The sequence below is a fragment of the Galeopterus variegatus genome, unplaced genomic scaffold (assembly GCF_000696425.1).
Source record: "Galeopterus variegatus unplaced genomic scaffold, G_variegatus-3.0.2 Scaffold228, whole genome shotgun sequence".
NCBI classification, from domain to species: domain Eukaryota; kingdom Metazoa; phylum Chordata; class Mammalia; order Dermoptera; family Cynocephalidae; genus Galeopterus; species Galeopterus variegatus.
This window is the reverse complement of record NW_007726339.1, coordinates 696,323-717,663: the sequence shown is the minus strand read 5'-3', so window position 1 is coordinate 717,663 and position 21,341 is coordinate 696,323. Positions and strand designations below refer to the sequence as shown.

General features: G+C 39.8%; 1 protein-coding gene across 3 annotated transcripts; it reads right to left on the bottom strand.

Annotated features, from left to right (window-relative positions):
- Positions 1-2,454: 2,454 nt before the first annotated feature.
- Positions 2,455-21,256, bottom strand: ZNF10 (zinc finger protein 10). Of its 3 annotated transcripts, XM_008566197.1 has the most exons (6): positions 21,169-21,220; positions 11,986-12,070; positions 11,136-11,227; positions 5,587-5,713; positions 5,127-5,222; positions 2,455-3,949 (listed from the first exon to the last, which is right to left on the bottom strand). In XM_008566197.1, the coding sequence occupies exons 2-6, from the start codon at positions 12,014-12,016 to the stop codon at positions 2,484-2,486; spliced, it is 1,812 nt and encodes a 603-aa protein (XP_008564419.1). In that variant the 5' UTR covers positions 12,017-12,070; positions 21,169-21,220; the 3' UTR covers positions 2,455-2,483. The 3 variants fall into 3 exon arrangements, with proteins under 3 accessions (XP_008564419.1, XP_008564420.1, XP_008564418.1); XM_008566198.1 differs by lacking the exon at positions 11,986-12,070 and having other exon boundaries at positions 21,169-21,256; XM_008566196.1 differs by lacking the exon at positions 21,169-21,220 and having other exon boundaries at positions 11,986-12,242.
- Positions 21,257-21,341: the final 85 nt, after the last annotated feature.

Below are 21,341 nucleotides of genomic sequence, written 5' to 3'. Positions count from 1 at the left end.
CAACTGTGTAATGAGGATGGTACTAGTATCTACCTCAGAGTTGTTATGTGTATGAAGTGAGATGATGTGTATAAAACAGTGCCTGGCACATAGTAGGTGCTATATGTGTGAGCTATTAATGATGCTATTACTGTTTTTTTTTTTTTTTTTTTCCTTTTTGTCTTTTTCCGTGTCCGGCAACGGTTCGCAACCCTCAGTGTCGCCCCCGTACCGGACCGGGACCGGCTACGGGATCGCAACCCTCGGTGTTGCCCCCGCGCCTCGCTCAGCCAGTGAGCGGGAACCGGTCTGTACGTGGGATCCGAACCCTCGATGGGAGCGCCGCCGCGCTTCCCAAGTGGCGCACTAGCGCAGTGCGCCACCGGGCCGGCCCCGGTTATCAGAAATTTTGAGGCCCAGTTAAGGGGCTATTCTTATACTCCCATGAAGAGTCACTGCTTATAATAAAAACTATTTGATAGAAATATGTTATACATGTGAATGGCATATAAACACTAAGGAAACCAGCGGAAATTAAGAACCTACGATGTAGTTCTGGGTGACTTCTCTAAAAATGTGAGACCTGGGCCAACTCACTTTATCTTATCTATATAATGAAGAGTACCAGTTAAATAATCTCATGTTCTGTGTATTTCTCAAGTCTATGAGTAAATGATCCTAACCATCATTTCTAGATTTTCTAGGGAGAGATCAAGATCTCCGTCCCGTTGGTTTCAACAATATTCATTTATCATTCAATAAGCAATCACTGAGCATCTAAATATATGCTAGAAAATGGCAAATCATGGCTAGTTCCTAAACACATGAGATTCATTTATAGAATGATATGGAAGATGAAAACAGGTCCTCCTCCTGAATCTTTTTTGGATCATGTATTTAATGGAGAATCTGAAGACTGGAATCTTCTCCCTAGAAGGGAAAGCCTTTGTACAAACAGAACAATGGTGCATACAATATTAAAAATTCTTTATTGATCCTCAGAAATGAAACGATTTCTGACAAATACCCACTATTTGTGATTTTTCCCAGATTGATAAGTTCTGATTTAGGCAAAAGGGAAAAATACATTTGGCTGGAAGGGACGTGAGAAATTGATGAGCTCTTATAAGCACACAAGCAGATTTAAATTAAATGACAGACACTAAGGTGGGGCACAGCTAATAATTACCAAGAACTTAATATATGTCAGGCACTATTCTAAGCCATTTATGTTTACTCATTTAATACCACAATCCTACAAGGTAAGTACTACTATTATCTCTAATCTACAGAGGAGGATATCTGTAAGCTATCCTCACAGATATCAGATATACTTATAGATATTACAGAAAAGCTAAGCAGTATGCCCAAGATCACCGAGCTAGTTAGGGTCAGAGGTGGAATTTCAACCCTTCTTACTCACTAAGTTTTCTTTATAAAGATGAAAGACTGCCTTGAGAAGGAGGGTGGCTTTAGGCAGTGCTGTGTTTATCTCACCAACACATGTGCTCTAAATAATGCCCAGATACCTGCTCCCACTCAAATAGAAACCCTCACTGATGTGTACAAATGCCCAACATTCCTCTAGGTTCCAACATCCAGAGAATTACTGTTGTTTTTTAAATCCTCAGGAGCCTTAACCACCATGTCTCAAAGACTGGAACTCTATGACCCAAAACAACTTAGAATTAACAGGAAGGTTTGTTAGCAGATGGTCCTCAAGCTTCCTTGATGGTAAAATAGAGAAACTAGATATCCTTTTTAAATATTTTTAAATGCCTTAAAATAATGATTACAGCAACACTGAATAATACACTATAAAACTCACTCACAATCTCATTATCTAACAAATCAAATCTGTTCATTTACCTATAGATACTTTCTTGCCCACAAATATATTTAAAAACTGGTATTACTAGTAGTGCAAATGTGCTGTTTTTAACTGCTTTACATTGTAAGCATTTTCTTTGCTGCTAACCAAAACATGGTGAATACTATACACATGAAACATGCTAAACACTACTAAGTGTCCCAGAAGAGAGGCAGACTCAACAATGGTATACTGCTTCACTAAAATATTATTTTCTAGCTTTTGTTGCAATAACTATATCAGTCTTTATTCTCAGCAACACCTCTCCCTACAGTAGCATACTCATTTGTTTAACTTTTTGCAGAAGGTAATAAAGCTGGATTAACTCTCAACAACTCACCTACTTAATGGGTTCTTCTCAGATTCTAGCATTTAAGGCTTGGTCAAGAATGCTCCCAAGCCAATTACTTTTGTAGGAATTTGTGGAAAGAAGAAAATCTGATGTATTTGTGTACTGAAATGAAATCTTTGGGGTTTTCCCCCTCCAAGACCAAATTCTCTAGTGTGCAATAGGGCAACAACGAGATTGAAAGCATTTCCACATAGATTCCACTTGTACAGTTACTCTCCAGAAGATGTTCACCAATGCAAAATAGTTATTGCTCTTTGTGAAGAATCTTCCATATTCATTACATTAGTAAGTATTTTCTCTAATATGATTGGTCTGATATCTAATCAGGTTAGGGATATGAACAAGTGCTGTCCCACACTGATTACATGTTAAGAACTGCTCTCCAGTTTGTGCTATCTGATGTACTACAAATGGAGAGTTCTGGCTGAAGATAATGCCACACTGATTACATTTATAGGTCTCTTCTCCAATATGAATTCTCTGATGTTTAATGAGGTCATTCTTCCGGATGAAGGCTTTCCCACACTGACAACATTCGTATGGTTTCTCTCCAGTATGAATTCTCTGATGCACAATGAGGGCAGAACTCTGGCTGAAGGATTTCCCACAATCAAGACATTCATATGGTTTCTCTCCAGTGTGGGTTCTCTGATGTGAGAAAAGATGAGAGCTCCGACTAAAGCATTTTCCACAATCTTTACACTCAAAAGGTTTCAGTCCAGTGTGAATTCTATGATGCACAACAAGGTGGGATCTCTGGCTGTAAGACTTCCCACATTCATTACATTCATAGGGCCTCACTCTAACATGAGTTCTCTGATGCAGAATGAGATGTGTGCTCTGTCTGAAAGATTTCCCACATTCAGGACATTCGTAAGGTTTCTCTCCAGTATGAGTCCTCTGGTGCCTAATAAGTCTGGAGCGATGAACAAAAGATTTCCCACACTGATTACATGTGTATAGTTTGTCTCCTGTATGAGTTCTCTGATGGGTAACAAGATGTGAGAACCAGCTAAAGGATTTTCCACATTCTTTACATTCATAGGGTTCCTCACCAGTATGAGTCTTTTGATGTCCAATGAGGTGAGAACTACGGCTGAAAGATTTCCCACATTCTTTACATTCATAGGGTTTCTCTCCAGTATGAATAAGCTGGTGTCTAGTAAGATTAGACCGCCAGCTGAAGAATTTTCCACATTCCTTACATTCATAGGGTTTCTCTCTATGTGTGCCCTTTGATATGCCAAGGGATGTATCATGAGTAAGAGAGTTGTCATTATTAGGGCATTTGTAGGATTTATCTCCTATGTGAGTTCCTGCAAATTGAATAAGGTGAATGTTTTGGCAGAAGGTTTGACCACATTCATTACTGTTACTTGTACAACTTTTCTGAAGACCACTAAAAACTAAATCATGTTTTAAACTTTTAGTATGTGAGTCACGTTTATGGAAATACTCTCTCAGTACTAGCTGAGCAGGAAGAAGACAGTCCCCTGCATATTTACCACTTTCACAGACTGTCTCCTGAGTAAGTACTTTCTTTTGGGTGAATGCCACTTGCCTCAAATGTCTCTCCCGGTTTTTCTGATATTTGTCCAACTGGTCTTCACATTTCCAAACCTCTTCTAATGACAAATACCAGAGATCATTCCTTGCTATTCCTTCCATTTTAATGTCACAGGTCTGTTTATCTTTAGAAAAGCTCTTACTGGAAACTGATGATTTAATGTCAACTGCAGTCTCTGAATCTGAAAGAAATGAAAAAGTTCACATAACTAAAGAAAATATTAAGGTGAGAATGGTGGGATGTATATGGAGACAAAATATTTAAGACATGAGTAGAATTGCTTTCAAATATGGTTTTATAAGCTTGCTAGAGAATAAGAAAAGGAAGGGCGGAGAGGGAAACAGTAAAAGCGTAAAAGACTTAGCCAGATTTTATTCACATCACACTCAACACCTGAGAAGCAGGGAAATATCTGACAAGTGAGTCCATTAGGCCTAAGAGGAACAGACAGAAATGACTGTGGGCCATTCTGATGTGACTAGATTGCACTGGGCTTGGGAAGCTACATGTCCCATATGAGCCTACATGGGGTCACTGGCAAGTGTCCTACTATACTACATGACAGATTATTTGCAGTATGATTCAGATAGCAGTATCTAAATGACAGAGAAGTATATCAGAGTACTGAGCTTAGAAACAAAGGTCAGAGAAAAGACCACTCACAGAGAATAATGGAATGGGAAGCTGACTTTCCCTGTGCACAGGGTATACACGGGGACACTGGGAAAAGGAATTACATTTGGAAGCTGCATAATAACCTGCATTTTAGAGACACCAACATTAAAATGAAAAAATAATAAATTTTAAAAACATTAAATAGCTAGAGTGTAGTAAGAAAAACAGGTGTTTCTGAAAGAAGCAATTATGGAAAGGGAGGAGAGTTAAGCCAACAGGAATTTGTGAGCCCTCTGCAGCAGCAGTTTTCTAACTGGCAAAAAACAAACACTCAAAATAGTGGCGGGTGATAAAAGTCCCACTGCAGAGCTTACGCAGAGAAAAGAACTGAGCTATGAGAAGGGGCCATGTGAAAGAGAGAAGAGAGGCAAAGATACAAGAAATGATCCTATGAAATCTGAGAGAATGGGGATGCCAGTTAGTGGTAACAATCAGAAAAGCAACAGGAACAGGGCTGAAACCAAGCATATCAACCATTTTAACAAAGACACCTTTCTCTCTGCAAATAGAAGAATGACAAAAATGCAGAAAGAACACTGGCAGTGGGGAAACAGAAAGTAGATAAACTCAGTCTCCTCAGAAAAAAGAACCAGTGAGGAGAACTAGTGACCACTATCTCCAGGGGTTCTAGCCCCTCATGGGTTATCTGGGCTGATGCCTGTGATGTGTCATCTTGTCCTCACCTAGATAGGTCTCTGGGTGACTCTCTCTCTCCAGTAGCCAGGGCACTTCCCCTTTCTCCAACCAGAGGATCACGTCTGGCTTACAAAGCTGATGTCCTGTTCACAGCGAAGAAAAAAAATGGGTAAGAGTAGGTGGAGCTCTGAGGCAGACACAAAGAAGCATCCCAGATTCTGCCCAACTCCCAATCCCTTCACAGTGCTGAGGGGACTCTGCAGAGCTGACAACGTGAGGATGGAGAGACAACAAAAGAAATATGCATTTTAAAAAATTCAATAAACTAAAACAATTTTTCCACAAATGTGAGAGTGCAAAAATCCTGTTCTATGCCCCAGAGAAATTAGGTCCCTGAACCCCAAGTCCATGCTCTGATATATACTTCAGAATCTCTGTATCTTTTGACCTATTAAAAACTCAAATCACCACAGTGAGTACATCTTCAAAAACAGAGGTTAATCTTACCCAAAGAAACCAGGTTCTTATAGTTCTCCAACATCACATCTTTGTACATGACCTGCTGAGAAGTGTCCAGCAGCTTCCACTCCTCCCTGGTGAAGTCCACAAGTACATCCTTGAAGGTCACCAGTGTCTAGAATGTCAAACAAATTTGTACTGAGCCAGATGTATATTTTTGCCATCCCTTTCCTGAATCCTGACGGGAAGCGAGACTAGGATGATAGTACTGGAGTGGAGAAAGAGGATTTAAACCAGAATTTATTCTAGGAATGAACAGTATTTATTTTGAGATCTTAAAAAGGAATGTGTATTACGTAACTACTGTCCAAAAACAAGTTCCATGTTGTGCATTAAGTTAAGGAACTGTAAAAGGGGGGTGGGGGATGGGGAGGAAGTATTGAATTCAAGTATAATATATTTTAATGCTTAAGAGACTTACAACCCCAGCCATGTTTTATGACCTAAAATAATTATCTTAAACACTCTGGATATTGGTAGGGATAAAAAAAAGGAGAAGTTGGGGCCGGCTCGGTGGCACACTGCGCTAGTGCGCTGCTTGGGAAGCGCGGCCGAGGGTTCGGATCCCACATACAGACCGGTTCCCGCTCACTGGCTGAGCGAGGCGCGGGGGCAATGCCGAGGGTTGTGATCCCGTTGCCGGTCCCGGTCCGGTACGGGGGCGACACTGAGGGTTGCGATCCGTTGCCGGACACAGAAAAAGACAAAAAAAAAAAAAAAGGAGAAGTTAAGAGATTATATTTAGTAGTAACAAAACAATTTTTTTTTTCCTTTTTGTCTTTTTTCGTGACCGGCAACGGATCGCAACCCTCAGTGTCGTGCCCGTACCGGACCAGGACCGGCTACGGGATCGCAACCCTCGGTGCCGCTCCCGCACCTCGCTCAGCCAGTGAGCGGCCAGTCTGTATGTGGGATCCGAACCCTCGGCGGGAGCGCCACTGCGCTTCCCAAGCGGTGCACTGTAGCAGTGCGCCACCGGGCTGGCCCGTAACAAAACAATTTGACAAAGAAACAAGAGATATAGATGTAAGGTCTTTATTAGCCAGAAAAAAACCTAGGATGAGTGACTGAGAATTTCTCCTCAAAGACCATGAAGGTCAGAAGACAGTAGAATACTGTTTTTAAATGTTGAAAGAAAAAACTGGCCAGCCAGAATTTCTATATCTAGTGAAAATATCCTTCAGAAATCATGTAGAATAAAGACAGTCTCAAATGAAATAAAAATCAAATTTGTTGACAGAAGATATGCCCTAAAAGATATGATAAAGGAAGTTTTTCTGGCAGAAGGGAAATCATACCAGAACAACAAAAACAGTACATATCTGGGTAAATATAATAGATTAGTCGTCTTCTCTTAAATTCTTCAAAAATACATACAACAGTTGAAAGCAAAAACTGCAACATTTTCTGGTGGAGTTTTTCAATGTATGTATAGGTTTTATATATATATATACAAATATTTTTATATATACACACACACACACACACACACACACACACACACACACACACACACAGATATATATATATATATATATATGTATATACAAGTTTAATATAAAGGGAGGGAAGTAAAGGGACCCATATGTTGTAAGGCTTCTAGATTTTATTGAACTGGTAAAAATTAACTCTAAGTAGACTATAAAAAATTATGTATGTTCCTATAGCAACTATTTAAAAAATATAAAAGTATACAACTAAAAAGCTTATATAAATTAAAATAAAATACAAAAAAAAAAAATCAAATAATCCAAATAAAGGCAGTAAAATGAGAAGGGGGGAGGATATACTGAAAATACATAATAAAAATGATGCCTAAATTCAATCATATTAATAACATTAAACATACAGGGTCTAAACATACCAATTAAAAAACAGATTGCCAAATTGGATTAAAAAAAAAAAAAAAGCCCACAGCCTCAACTATCTGCTACCTTAAAAAAACAACCATGTTAAATTTAACAACATAGAGAGGTTAAAAGTAAAAGCACAGAAACAGATATACCATGGAAACACTAATATGAAAGCTGGAGTGACTATATCAGACAACATAAGATTTCATAACAAAGAACATTACCAGAGATTAAACAGGGGATACTACCTAATGATAAATGAATCAATGCATTAAAAAAAAAAAAGATCCTAAAACATAAATCTATAAAACTTCTACAAAAAACAGCAGAAAATCTTTATGACCTTGGGTTATTTAGAGGGTTCTTAGTTATAACACCAAAAGTATGATCCTTAAAAGAACACATTATTGAGAAAGCGGAGTTCTCTTCAAAAGGCACTACAAAGAGAATGAAACAACAAGCCAGATACTGGGAGATAATATTTGCAAATCACGTATCTGACAAAGGACTTTATGCATAATGTAGAACTCTCAAAACTCAACAGTAAGAAAAGAGACTAGTTAAAAATAGAGCAAAAGACTAAAATAAACATTTCACCAAAGAAGACATATAGGTGGTAAATAAGCACACAAAAAGAAACTCAGTGTAATTATTTACTAGGGAAATGCAAGTTAAAACCACAGTGAGATACTATTAGACACCTATTAGTAAGGATAAACTTAAAATTTGATAACACCAAGTGCTGGTGAGGATGTAGAATAACTGCTACTCTCACCCATTACTGTGGGAATGCAAAATGGTACAGCCACTTTGAAAAATACATGCAAAATTTGGAAAGATTTCCATAAAGTTAAACATACCCTTACCATATGACCTATCATTCTCTCGGCTAAATGTTCTAGTATGAAAACTTATGTTTACACAAACACCTGTACGCAAATGTATAAAACAGATAAAGGGCTTTATTTATAATTGCCAGAAACTGGAAAGAACCCAAATATCATTCAACAGTGAATGCATAACTAAAGTGTGGTACATCCATACAATGGAAATCTGCTCGGCAATAAAAACAAACTACTGACTAGTGCAACAACAGATGAATCTCAAATGCGTACGCTATAGGAAAGAAGCCAGTGGCTACATACTATATGACTCCATCTATATGACATTTTTTGAAAAGGCAAAATCTAGGGATGGAGAATAGACCTGCGGTTGTGGGGGTGGGAGGGGGGAGGAGGAATTACTGATAACAAAGGGGGGTGGCCCATGGGGAAGGCTGGAGTGATGTATATTTCTGTATCTGTATCTTGATTTAAGTGGTAGTTACATAGCTACATGTGTTTGTCAAAAATCATAGAACTATACACCAAAAACAGAATTTTACTATATGTAAATTTTTAAATAAATACAAAAATTTTAGAAGGAATGCTCTGTGAGGTTTTCTGGGTTATCTTCTCTTTTTCCTTCCAGGTCCTCTCCACCCTGTTCTGTTCCCAGGAAGGGTGACCTATATGAACTATCTCAAAGGGTTCTCTTGCCCTCCCAACTTACTTTACCAACGGGATCACCAACTGGATATGGGAAGAAAGTTGCCCTGGTGTGGGGGGCAGGGAGGGCACACCTTCCCTTGATGGAGGGTAACAGCCCCATGAATCATGTCTGGTTTTTAGAACATGTCCCTCTCCTCAAGCCTTCAGGCCTAGCAGTGATGACACCTTTCCCCACCGCACTCTTGCATCACTCAATATGAAGTGTGCCTGCTGCTTTCTACTAGTCTTTGGCTCATTTGCTGGTGTCAATTCTCTCTAAAAATCTTGCCCATTATTAATTTAACTGGTCATCTGATTTCTGGCCTGGTGTTTTTAGCATTCACTGGAAACACCAGTCATGTGGACAAAGCAAGTCATGTGGACACCACTGAAAGACAGGTGTGTGAGAAGGTAGCTGAGAACTGGATCTGAATTCAGGCAGACCTGGGGCTTCAGCTTGGATACCTTAAATTCTGGAATGGATAATGCTTGTTTGATTTATTTAACTTCAAAAAGAGTTAGTTCTCCTAGCTGTAAAATACTACCTAACTCGTGTAGAATATATACCACTGCCACAGGGCTGTGTTGAAGACAATGGAGTGAGAAGCACAATCCATTGAAGACACCACACGTGGACACAAGAATGTGCAAAGCCTAACAAAGCCTAAGTATACTCTGAATTATCAAAATATTTCTGAAACCTCTTGTATGCTCCTCCTTCTTTGCTGGAAGTAAGCACCATCCTGAATTGTGTTACTTTTCTTTCTAAATATATTTTTACCTCATATATAAATACAGCTAGCTGTAAAACAGTATATTGTTTTCAGTTTATCTGTTTCTATTTTTTTTGATCAGCAAGAGTTGCTTATTATTGATATTAGGCACTAGTCCATTTTAGATATAACATTATCTCCTTCCACTCAGCCACAAACTATTTTTCTACCTTTGTATATATTAGAAATTTTCAAACAAGGGAAAGACCAAAGCCCACAGTGATTTCTCTTCTCACTAATTCATTTTTCAGTCACTGTAGCCTAGCTTCTCAGCAGCACGTTATAATTTAGTCATATTATCATTCCTGAAAAACTGTCTTCCTTGACACTGCACACACTTGGTTTACAATCTTACCTCATGGAAGACTTGCTCAGCCTCCTTTGCAAGCCCGTCAATGAGCTCATGGTATCTGCTTCAATTCTGCTTTGCCCTGTTATCACTGTGCACACTCCTCCCAGGGAATCTCATCAGCCCCGTGCAAACACAGCATCCGTGCTGCAGTTGGAGTCAAACAGGCCTAGAAAGTCTGAACTGCCCACGCTCCCTTCGGTTCTGTGTTTGGACTGCACCAAACTGCTTTTTACTCTTCAAACAGGCCATGAGCTCTCGAAATTTGGGGTCTTCATAAATACCTTCTCTCGTATTAATTTGGACAATCACAAGTCATCCTTAAAGTTTTTGCATAAATGTCACTTCAGCAAGTTTTCTCCTGAACCTGTAAACTATTGAAATCTCCTTGTGTAAATATACGCACCAACCACACCAGGGAGCCTCAGCTCCACTCTCAACCTGCCTCCCCAGATTACCTTTCCAGACCTGCATGAAGGATCCTCCAAAGGAAGAAGCTGAACAGGCTCAAAGAGCTAAGTTTCCCTCCCTGGGTGTTCCCAGAGGTTCCGTCCTCCCCTGAGTTCTTTGCCCCTTGGCTGCAGTTACCCTTTGATAATTACATAACTTGTCCCTGAGCTCTTCCAAACAGGGGCTCCCCATGGAGGAATTAACACAGCCAGCACCACATCCACGACAGCCAGGAACCAGAGCAACCCTCGAGAGGCACCAACGTTCTCAGTTTTCTCATTATCTTTAGGGCAGGAAACCTGCTGAAGGCTTAATTCCTTAGAATGGATGAAACAGCATCTCAGTACAGTCCTTGATCTCACCTCATTCAACTCCTGCCCATATTACTGTTACACTTGTGCTGTGTTTCTTTTGTATTAAAGGAAATAAAACTACAACTACAAATAAAGCAAAACAAAATAGTCCTAATCTCCTGGAGAGTGTCTGAGATACAATTTCTGAACTGCCTGGACAAAGGAACTTCAGAGCTTAAGCAAAAGGGTATTCTCAGCTGGAAAACAAAGAAGAAAGCAACCCGACTTACCCGGGACTGGGCAGTTAGTGACTCAGCTTCCATGCCCTCCTGGTTCTTGATGATATTTTCTTGAATAACAAGAGAGTCTTGAGAAGGTGAAGCTGGGGAAAAGAAAGAAACATGAGGAAAACTTGCCATGCCTGGGAGGCTTCCTGAACTGTCAACCTAAACTCTCTCATACCAGCTAGGTATGACGCAAACACCCACTATACAGAGCAACTATAAAGATATTCCATAAATAAATCTACAATGCCTGAAACTCCCCAAGATTAGGAAGGAAAGAGCTTTGTAAGTTTCACTTTTTACCCCTCAATCTCTGGGGTTCCATGCTAAATTTCATTTAGAATTGAACGATTCTACCTAGCACTACAAATCCTCTTTTTTGAGAGAAAAAAACAAAAAACAAACCTGACCTAATATAATATCCTCACTTCACAGATAAGAAAACAAGTGTTTTCTCCAGTGGCCGCAGAAGAGAAGTCAGAGATTTGAGGCACAAGAAAAATGTGACGTGCCATTACTAGCTTGAAGGTGGATGGTACAAACATGACAAGCAACGTGGGCTAAGAGCAGCACCCAGCTGACAGGCAGCAGAAGCAGGAACCTCAGTCCTGCAGCTATAGAAACTGACTTCTGACAAGAAAAGGAGTGTGCTTGGAAGTGAATTTTTCCCCAGAGCCTCCAGATGAGAACTTGGTCCAGCCCACATCAGCCTTTGATGTGCTGAGCAGAGAAGCCAGTTGTGCTGTGCAAGACACCAGACCTACAGGACTATGAGCCAGAGAGTGATGTTACACAGCAACAGAAAACTTGTACTGTCACTTATTTTTTTAAGATAACGTAAGTATTACATATTTACCTATGTAGTTACCATTGCCAGTACTGCTCATTCCTTTGTGTAGATCCAGACTTCCATTTGGTTTCCTTTCTCCCTGAAAGACATTCTTTAACATTTCTTGTCACACTGCTGGTGATAAATTCTTGCAGCTTTTGTACATCTGACAATGTATTGTGCCTTTGGGGTTTTTTTAAACAGCTTTATTGAGATATAGCTCACTATTTAAACTGTGAAATTCAATGGTTTTTGCATATTACATAATTTTTAAAATTATGGTAAATGTAAATAACATAAAATTTGCCATTTTAACCATTTTTAAGTATACAATTCAGTGGCATTATTTATATTCACAATGTTATGCAACCATAATCATTTTCTATGTCCAAAACTTTTTCAACACTCCAATAAGAAACTCTGTAGGCCGGCCCAGTGGCGCACTGCTACAGTGCGCCGCTTGGGAGTGCGGTGGCGCTCCTGCCGAGGGTTCAGATCCCACATACAGACCGGTTCCCGCTCACTGGCTGAGCGAGGTGCGGGCGCAGCGCCGAGGGTTGCAATCCCATTGCCGGTCCCGGTCCGGTACGGGCGCGACACTGAGGGTTGCGGTCAGTTGCCGGACACGAAAAAAGACAAAAAAAGGAAAAAAAAAAAAGAAACTCTGTAACCATCAAGTAATAACACCCTACTCCTCTCTCCCCCTAGCCCCTGAACATCTTTATTTTGTCTCTATGAACTTGCCTATTCTAGATATTTCATATAAGTGGAATCATACAATATTTGTCCTTTTGTGCCTGACTTAATTGCACTTAGCATAAGGTTTTCAAGTTTCATCCATATTCTAACATGTATCAGAAATGCATTCCAGGGGCCGGCCCAGTGGCACACTGCTACAGTGCGCCGCTTGGGAGCGCGGCGGCGCTCCCGCCGAGGGTTCGGATCCCACATACAGACCGGTTCCCGCTCACTGGCTCAGCGAGGTGCGGGAGCAACGCCGAGGGTTGCAATCCCGTTGCCGGTCCCGGTCCGGTACAGGCGCGACACTGAGGGTTGCGATCCATTGCCGGATGTGAAAAAAGACAAAAAAAAAAAAAAGAACTGCATTCCTTTTTAATGACTAAATAATATTCCATTTATGCATACACCACATTTTGTTTACCATTCATTTGCTGATGCACACTTGGGTTGTTTCCACTGTTTGGCTTCAGTGGACACTGACATACAAGTATCTGTTTGAGAGCTGGTGGGTTAGCTCAGGTGATTAGAGTGCAGCCTTGTAACACCAAGGTCATAGGTTCAGATCCCCATACCGGCCACCAAAACAAAATAAGTAATCTGTTCGAGTCCCTACTTTCAATACCTTTGGGTATATACCTACGAGTGAGATAGCTGGGTCATATGGTTTTACATGTCGCTTCAGGAGGAACCACCAACCTGTTTTGTATAGCAGCTGCATCATTTTTACATTTACACCAGCAAAGTATGAGGGTTCCAATTTCTCCACATCCTCACCAAACACTTGTTATTCCATTTTAAAAATTATTATACACGTCCTAGTAGCTGTGAAGTGATATTTCATTGTGGTTTTGATTTGCACTTCCCTAATGACTAATAATGTTGAGCGTACTTTCACGTCCTTATTAGTCATTTGTACATCTTCTTTGCAGAAATGTCTATTCAAGACCTTTGCCCATTTTTAAATTGGGTTGTTTCTATTGTTGTTTGAGTTGTAGGAGTTCTTTACATATTCCAGATATTAAACCTGGATCAGATGTATGATTTGCAAATATTTAATCCCATTTTCTAGGTTGTCTTGCCTTTGTTGTTGAAAGATGCTTTTGCTGAGTGTGTAATTCTAGATAGACAGTTATTTTCCCTTTCAGTAGTTTATAGATATAGCTCCATTCTTCTTACTTGCATCATTTCTGGTAAGAAACCTGATGTCATCCTTTATTCCTCTATCCATAGCATGTATTTTTCCTCTGGCTGCTTTTAAGATTTTCTCTTTTATTGATTTGGAGTAATTGATTATAATTTTCCTTGGTGTATTTTTCTTCATGTTTCCTGAGTTTTGGGTTCCTTGAGCTTCTCGGATCTGTGAGTTTATAGCTTCATTAAGTTTTGAAGGTTTTCAGCCACTATCTTCATATATTTTTCCTGTTTCCGCCTTACTCTCCTCTCTTCCAGGGAGTCCAGTTACTCATATAGTAAGTCACTTATTGAAGTTGTCCACAGCTCACTAAAGATCTTTTCATTTTTTTGGTTTCTCTTTTCTCTCTGCATTTCATTTTAGATAGTTTTATTGCTATGCTTTCAAGTTCACTCTTCTTTTCTCTGCAAGTCTGATCTGTAAAATCTGGTGTATTTTCATCTCAGACAATGCAGTCTTTCTCTCTAGAATCTCAATTTGGTTCTTTACACCTTCTATTGCTCTACTTAACTTCTTGACAATATGAAACACAGTCGTAACAACTGTTTTACTGATTTCCTTTGCTAATTCTAATATCTGTGTAAGTTTTGGATCAGTTTCAATTCATTATTACTGTCCTCACTATGTTATGTTTTCCCGCCTCTCTGCATGCTTGGTAGTGTTTTATTGGATGGCAGATACCACTGTGAATTTTATAAGGTTGGATGCTGGATATTTCTGTATTCCTATAAATCTTGAACTTTGTTTTATAATGCAGTTAGGTTACTTGGAAACAGCCTGACCCCTTTGGGTCTTACTTTTCCAATTTGTTAGGTGAATTTTGCAGTGCGTAGTATAGGGCTAATTATTCTGAATTACTGTAGCAAGACCTTCCTGAAAGGCCCTGATTGGGTAGATAAGACCTACCCAATGCTCCAGGAACTAGAAGAGTTTTCCATTCTGGCTGTTAGAAATGGGCACTGTTGTCAGCCCCACGTGAACATCAGGTACTGTTCCCTCTAATCCTTTACAGGATCTTTCCCTCCCTCAGGCAGTCTCCTCACATGTGTATTGTTTTGTGTGTGCTCTACTGAATATTCAAGGAGACCCTCTGCAGGTCTCCAGGGTTCTCTCTCTGTAAGAGTCCCTCCTCTCTGGTATTCTGTCCTGTGAGCTCTAGTTGCTTTGCTCTCCCCAGAGTCGCAGCTCCACATCCTTGACTCAGGGAGTTCTGCTGGGCCCCACCTGAGTTCCTGGATACCCTTCCAAGGCAATAAACTGGGGTAATTAGAGAGCTTACCTCACTGGTTTCCCACCTCTCAGGGAATCACTGTCCTTTGTTGCCTAATATCCAGGGTCTTGGAAACCACTGTTTCATGGATTTTTGTCTGTTTTGTTGTTGCTGCTATTGTTTGGGAAGGAAAGCAAATCTTCTCCCTCTTACTCCATCTTGGCTGGAATCAGAAGTGTATAAACATTGCACTTTTAACTTATTTTAAACTTAGACCGTATTTTTTAATTTCCATTATTTATTTATTTTTTTTATTTTTTTAAAAAGATGACCGGTAAGGGGATCTTAACCCTTGACTTGGTGTTGTCAGCACCACAGCTCACCCGGTGAGCAAACCGGCCATCCCTATATGGGATCCAAACCCATGGCCTTGGTGTTATCAGCACCGCACTCTCCCGAGTGAGCCACTTTTTAAAAAGATGACCGGTAAGGGGATCTTAACCCTTGACTTGGTGTTGTCAGCACCACAGCTCACCCGGTGAGCAAACCGGCCATCCCTATATGGGATCCAAACCCATGGCCTTGGTGTTATCAGCACCGCACTCTCCCGAGTGAGCCACGGGCCGGCCCCTAATTTCCACTTTTTAAATTCTAGGTTTGACTATTTCCCATATATTTATATTTACAGCTCTTTTATCCTTTGTTCTTTCACACTGTTTGTTCTTTGTCTTCTGGAGACTTAAGGGTTCCAATTTTATTTATTTACATAAATAAAAGCAATACAGCTTCTGCCTTGCCACACTGGTTGAAAGGTTCTCTCTCACCAATGACATCCAGTACAGAGTACGCTGTTGGTCTCTCAATTCTTCTTGAGGTTATTTACTTTGTTTCCTTCCTCACCTGGTTTTCCTCTTTGTATCTTGGTACTTAGTCTTCCATAATGATTTCAAAACACAAATTTAGCTTAAATGTAGGTTTCCTCTGTTGCATACCCTGCCTTTTTCAAGTCTTCCTTTTCAATGACCCCCTGGGCCCTACTTGCTTTATCTCCACTGTCTATCCCATTGCAGGGCACACAACAGGGCTACTAAGTATTTAGGCTGGAATGAGTAAACATCTCTGTCTGCTGTCCGACTTCTTTCTCTAACCTCAACTGCATATTTCAAACTGGGGTTAAGAGCATAGATTATGCAGCCAGACTGCCTGGGTTCAAATCCCTGCTCCTTTACTTACTACCTAGTTTCTTAACCTCTCAGTACCTCTGTCTCTTCATCTGTATAATGGGGATAAAATAGTACCTTACCTCATAGGGCTATTGTGAGAATTAAATGAGTTAATATTTGTAGGACACAGAACAGTGCCTAACACATGATAAGGATTATTTGTTAATTAAAAAAAAAAAAGACATCTAGTGACCCAGTAATGCAAGAGTCTTTCTAGACTATCCTCTTGACATCCAATCAGTCGCTACAACCTGTAAATTCCCTCTCCTAAAAGTCTCTCCCATCCTTCTCTTCCTCTAAACTCCTACTGCCATGGCCTTGGCTCCGGCCCTCACAGTTCTCGACCTAGAAGCCTCCTACTTGGCTTTCCTGCCCCTGGTCTCTCCCACTCCAATGAGTGTCCACAGCAGCAGTATCTCTATAAAACACAAAAGTCTCACTACTCAATTAAAATTCCCTGTTGGTCTCCCAGTACTTACAGAAAATTGGACCAAGTCTTTAGCTTGTATTTAAGATCCTCTGTGACCAGGCCCTTTTCTACCTCCCTAGCCTTAAGCGTTCCATCATACCACCACCTTTTCCCTACAATCATGCTGAATCAGTACAACTGCCTCTATATCTTTACCTATGCTATTCCTATGCCAGGAATGTTCTTTCCTTTCTTATCTCTTGGCAGAACTCTATCTATCCTACAAGATCAAACATCATCTCTTTTTGTATCATTCTCTAACTTCTCCAGGAAGGTTTAGTATTTCTTCCTCTTTGTTCCCACAGCTACTAATACAAGAAGCAACATGGACTGAACAAAAGTACAGCAAGAGAAATCCACAACTAGTTGATGAGGGGAGAGAGGTTTCTGATGCCAGGCACGGGTCTCTGTCCTTACCATGTTTTTTAACCCTTTCACCAGAAATATGAGTAAATATCAGTTATAAATTTTGGCTGACAATATAGGCAGTGAACATACTAGAGGAGGGAATTAAGATACAGAAGCAAAGGCTAAATACGCTTTACATGGATATTATCAGAGGAGTACAAGGTTCATTTTAAGGAGTCAGGATGCCATAGTTAGCATGATAAAGAAATAAACCCATACGGTTCCTTTATTCATTCCTTTTTGCAATAGACATTATCTGAGTGCTTACAATATGCCAAGTACTATTCCAGGGGCTAAGAACAGAGGAGTGGCCATTCAGACCTAGGCCCCTCCCTCAGGGAGCTTAAGTTTCAAGATGAGCAAGGCTGGTGTAACCAGGGATGGAGCTGGCACAATTACTCAAAGGGAGCAAGAGAATGGTCTTCACACATTTGCAGGTCCTGTGGAACAGGTGTATTTATTCTGAGTTGTTCCACAGAGGAGAATTAGTCAAATATGGGAAGTCACAAAGAAGTCAATCACAAGTCAATATAATGACACTGTTACAAATGACATATCTGGAAATAGAACAGGCTGCCTAAGAAGGCAGGAAGTTTCTGGTCACTAATAAATTTTCAATAGGATCTTATTTAAATAGACATGATTGATTAAATTATTCACCACTGGTGATCAACTTAACCTTCACCCCCTCTACCCTCCCCAGAAGTTGGGGGGTAGGACTGAAAGTACCAACCCTCTCATCCTGCCTTGGTCTTTCTCCCATGACCAGCCTCCATCCTGAAGCTACCTAGGGGCTGCCAGCCATCAGTCAACTCAGTAGCAAATCACTACTTTGGAGAGTCTAAAGATTTTAAGAGTTGTGTGCCAGGAGACAGGGATGAAGACCAAATATCCACTGTATTTTAAAATATCACAATAATACACATGCACTCTGAAGTTTTGGGGGAAATTGTACCAACGTCTGCAGTTTACTTTGAAATGCATTAAAAAATACAATGGAGAGGGGGTTTGTAAGTATTCACTGTGAAATTCTTTTCATTTAGTGGTTATTTTCAAAATTTTTCATAATAAAATGCTGGACAGAAAATGTCAGGATCGGGCAGCAGAGAGGTATTTGGTGGAAAGAGGCAAAAATAATGCTCTTGGATGCTGGTTCCAAGTAAAAGAGATACATATACAGTCCTAGCCTTGCCTTCTAGCTGGAAGACTTAAGAGCCCTGGATGACATGAGACATCTAGAAAGAGTACTGCGGGTAAAAGTAAAGAGCACTGTAAGCAGAACAGAGATGTTAACCATATGAAACTTCTTTTTCCTTAAAACAACGTTTTTAAAAACCTAAAATGTTATTTAAACTATATGCTACTAAGGCTTTGGTGCTTAAGTTACTATTTGATAAAAACCAAGGAAAACCATCATTTCTAGGAGTATTTCTCCTTTAACAGAAACTTTTTCTAGTCAGACTATGAAGAAAAGGAATGAGCCACTTCCATAACATTTTTAAGCATACAGATATAAGGGAAAGAACAGGTACATGGGGGTTCCTAAAAAAAATTGCCAGACAGACTTTCCTGACATCTGAATTTAATCTATACAGAACTGTTCTCATTCTTATCCACGCTTTATTCTTACTTCACAACTCCTAGTAAGGCTTTGAAGTTTTTCTCATGGTTCACACACATTTCTAGTTAAAATTAATATTAGGCATTCTCTCCTGTTGTGAATTGCTTTTTGGTTTTTTTGTTTGTTTGGGGGGGCTTTGTTTGTTTGTTTTTACAAAGTGATGAAGAAGAAAAGAGGCCAGGAAAGGAGAATAAAAGACAAGAACTACAGCGACTCAATTTGTTTTAAATTAATTGACTCCTTTTTTTCTAACCCAAGAAGCCGACCATTGATAAGAATTTACTGTTTGACAGACTCTTTTCTGGGAAATTTGTTATCACCAAGAAACCCATTGTGTAGATAAGCATAGGTAACATTGTTTAGAGAAATCCTGGCAAGACAGGATGTGTCAACCTGTTAAGCATATGGTAGTTAGTTACTAATTGAATAGCCTAGATCTGAGTAGCCATAAATACTGTAAAAGGCCTGAGAAACCATTTGTTCTATATGTCATAGTTATCCATTCTGTCTTCACACAGTGAATGTTTGGAATTTGTTTACTGTTTAGGCTTTCCTGAATTTACACTATAAAACCTCCTTTTTCTGCTTGTAGGCAGACTTATTGCTCAGGCTGAGAGGTGGCCTCCCTGTTTGCAAATCTAAATAAAAGCCTCATTTAAATTTTCTCAGAGACTAAAGAGTTTGCTTCTACAAAAGGTATGTGCTAACTTGTTACTGAGGAGTTAGGCAATCTTACATATTTCCTTTTCAGTCACATTACTATAATAACTTACTGATGGTAACTGAATATCTTGTACATGTTAGGGATTTGTTAATTAATACGGATAATTTTGTAATCTCTTTTCCAGAAGGTAAACCTCTTACCTATTTAAATATTGCCTTAAGCAGAATTTTGAGACAACGCTCATATAAAATACTAGTACGCAAATACCCCCATTTAATTTATGATGTGTATCTCAAATCCCTGCCCTTGTGACTGGCACCTGCTAAGAGCTCAAGAATATGTACTGAAGGAATGAAAGAACAAATGAGCAATTGTCAAAATCAGGAGGATTGTGTGAAATTCACCACCCAAGAGGCTTTGCAAGATGAAGGGACATTTTTAATAAAACAGGAGGAGTAGATTAGTTATGGTCATCGAGAAAAGTTAGTGTAGTACTGTGGTGGCTTAAAAAGGGGTAGAGAAGAGTTGGGCTATGTAATTCTCAAACAGCTAACTTCAGTCAACATCTCTAACCTAACACTCGTTGGCTGGCATTGTGGGTACATCCTGCCTTCCCTTTTACTTCCTTTTAAAAAAAATTTTAAGTCTCCTTCTGTTATTAATGTATAGATAAGAGTAAAAATTGCTCATCTTCATACACTTTGGGTGGGATCTATATTCACAACCTTGATGTAACCTTATCTTTGGCACTCTCTTTAGGTGTTAATTTATAATTAGTTTAATCTAGTGTCAAGGGAAAATGAAAATATATGGATTAAATTTATGAGCTGTCCATGAAAATAAAAGTAGATTAAACACACATACACACACACACACACACACTTTCAGTTAATCTATTAGATTGAAAAACCTGGAGATGAGGAACCGAGGAGATGGAGATGCAGAATTTTTTTGTTGAAAAACCACAAACAAACCTGCTTAAACAACTGAAAATATTGAGGACAACTTTGAGAAAAATACTGCCAAAATAACCTTAATAGGAAGCAAAAAGTTTTAAAAATTGAATATTAGACCAGAATTAGAAGTCTAACTTGCTCGTTCTGCCACCAAACTCATTAAAAGTAGACCTATTCCATCAATGAATGTGGTGTATAACCACCAATAGAATGCAATAGCGTATATCTCTAAAACCTTTATGACCACGTTGGATTTTTCCCAGGAACGTTAAGACTTTTTCTATTAAGAAATGTCCTCCTCTAACAAAGAACATGATTATTTAACAGATGCTAGAAAGGCCACACGCAAAATTTTAAACATCTATTCCCAGATGAAAAAAAAACTGTAAAGGAGAACAGGGGAAAAACCTTATTTTGTATTATTATTGGTTCAGACTTAGCACCATCACCACCACCCTGCACGTTCAATCACTAAAGGCACTGTCATTAACAAGACAAGAACGCTTGTTATTTACGCCACAACGGAGTTCAGGGAAGCACCGCGCTAGGGGAACAGGAGCGATCCATACAAGGGGTAAAAATCACCGTTCCCAGGAAAGACAAAATTATGCACTGATGAAATTACCTGCTACCTAGCAAGATGAAGTTAATGCACTGCAATATTACTAAAAGGATCAGTATTTGTCTGGTTTGCAAATACACAAAACTCAGCACTTTGATATATACCTGCAATGAGCACCTAGAAGGTTCGTTCCCGTCACAAAGGCTGCAGCATCTGCAGAGTCAGCTCAGAGCCCCGACTGCGCTAACACGCAACTTGCCGTGCGGCTAGCTAGGGCGCGCGAGGGCGGGGCTACGAGGCCCGGCGCGGCAGATTCCGACCCCCCCCCCCACACACA

Excerpts from the sequence above, each read along its gene's own strand:
- ZNF10 (XM_008566196.1), bottom strand. The coding sequence starts at position 12,079 with ATGTTAAAGAATGTCTTTCAGGGAGAAAGGAAACCAAATGGAAGTCTG. Across the intron at positions 5,714-11,135 it reads CACTAACTGCCCAGTCCCGG|ACACTGGTGACCTTCAAGGA; the intron begins GTAAGTCGGGTT and ends TTGACATTCTAG. Across the intron at positions 3,950-5,126 it reads TCACCCAGAGACCTATCTAG|ATTCAGAGACTGCAGTTGAC; the intron begins GTGAGGACAAGA and ends CATTTCTTTCAG.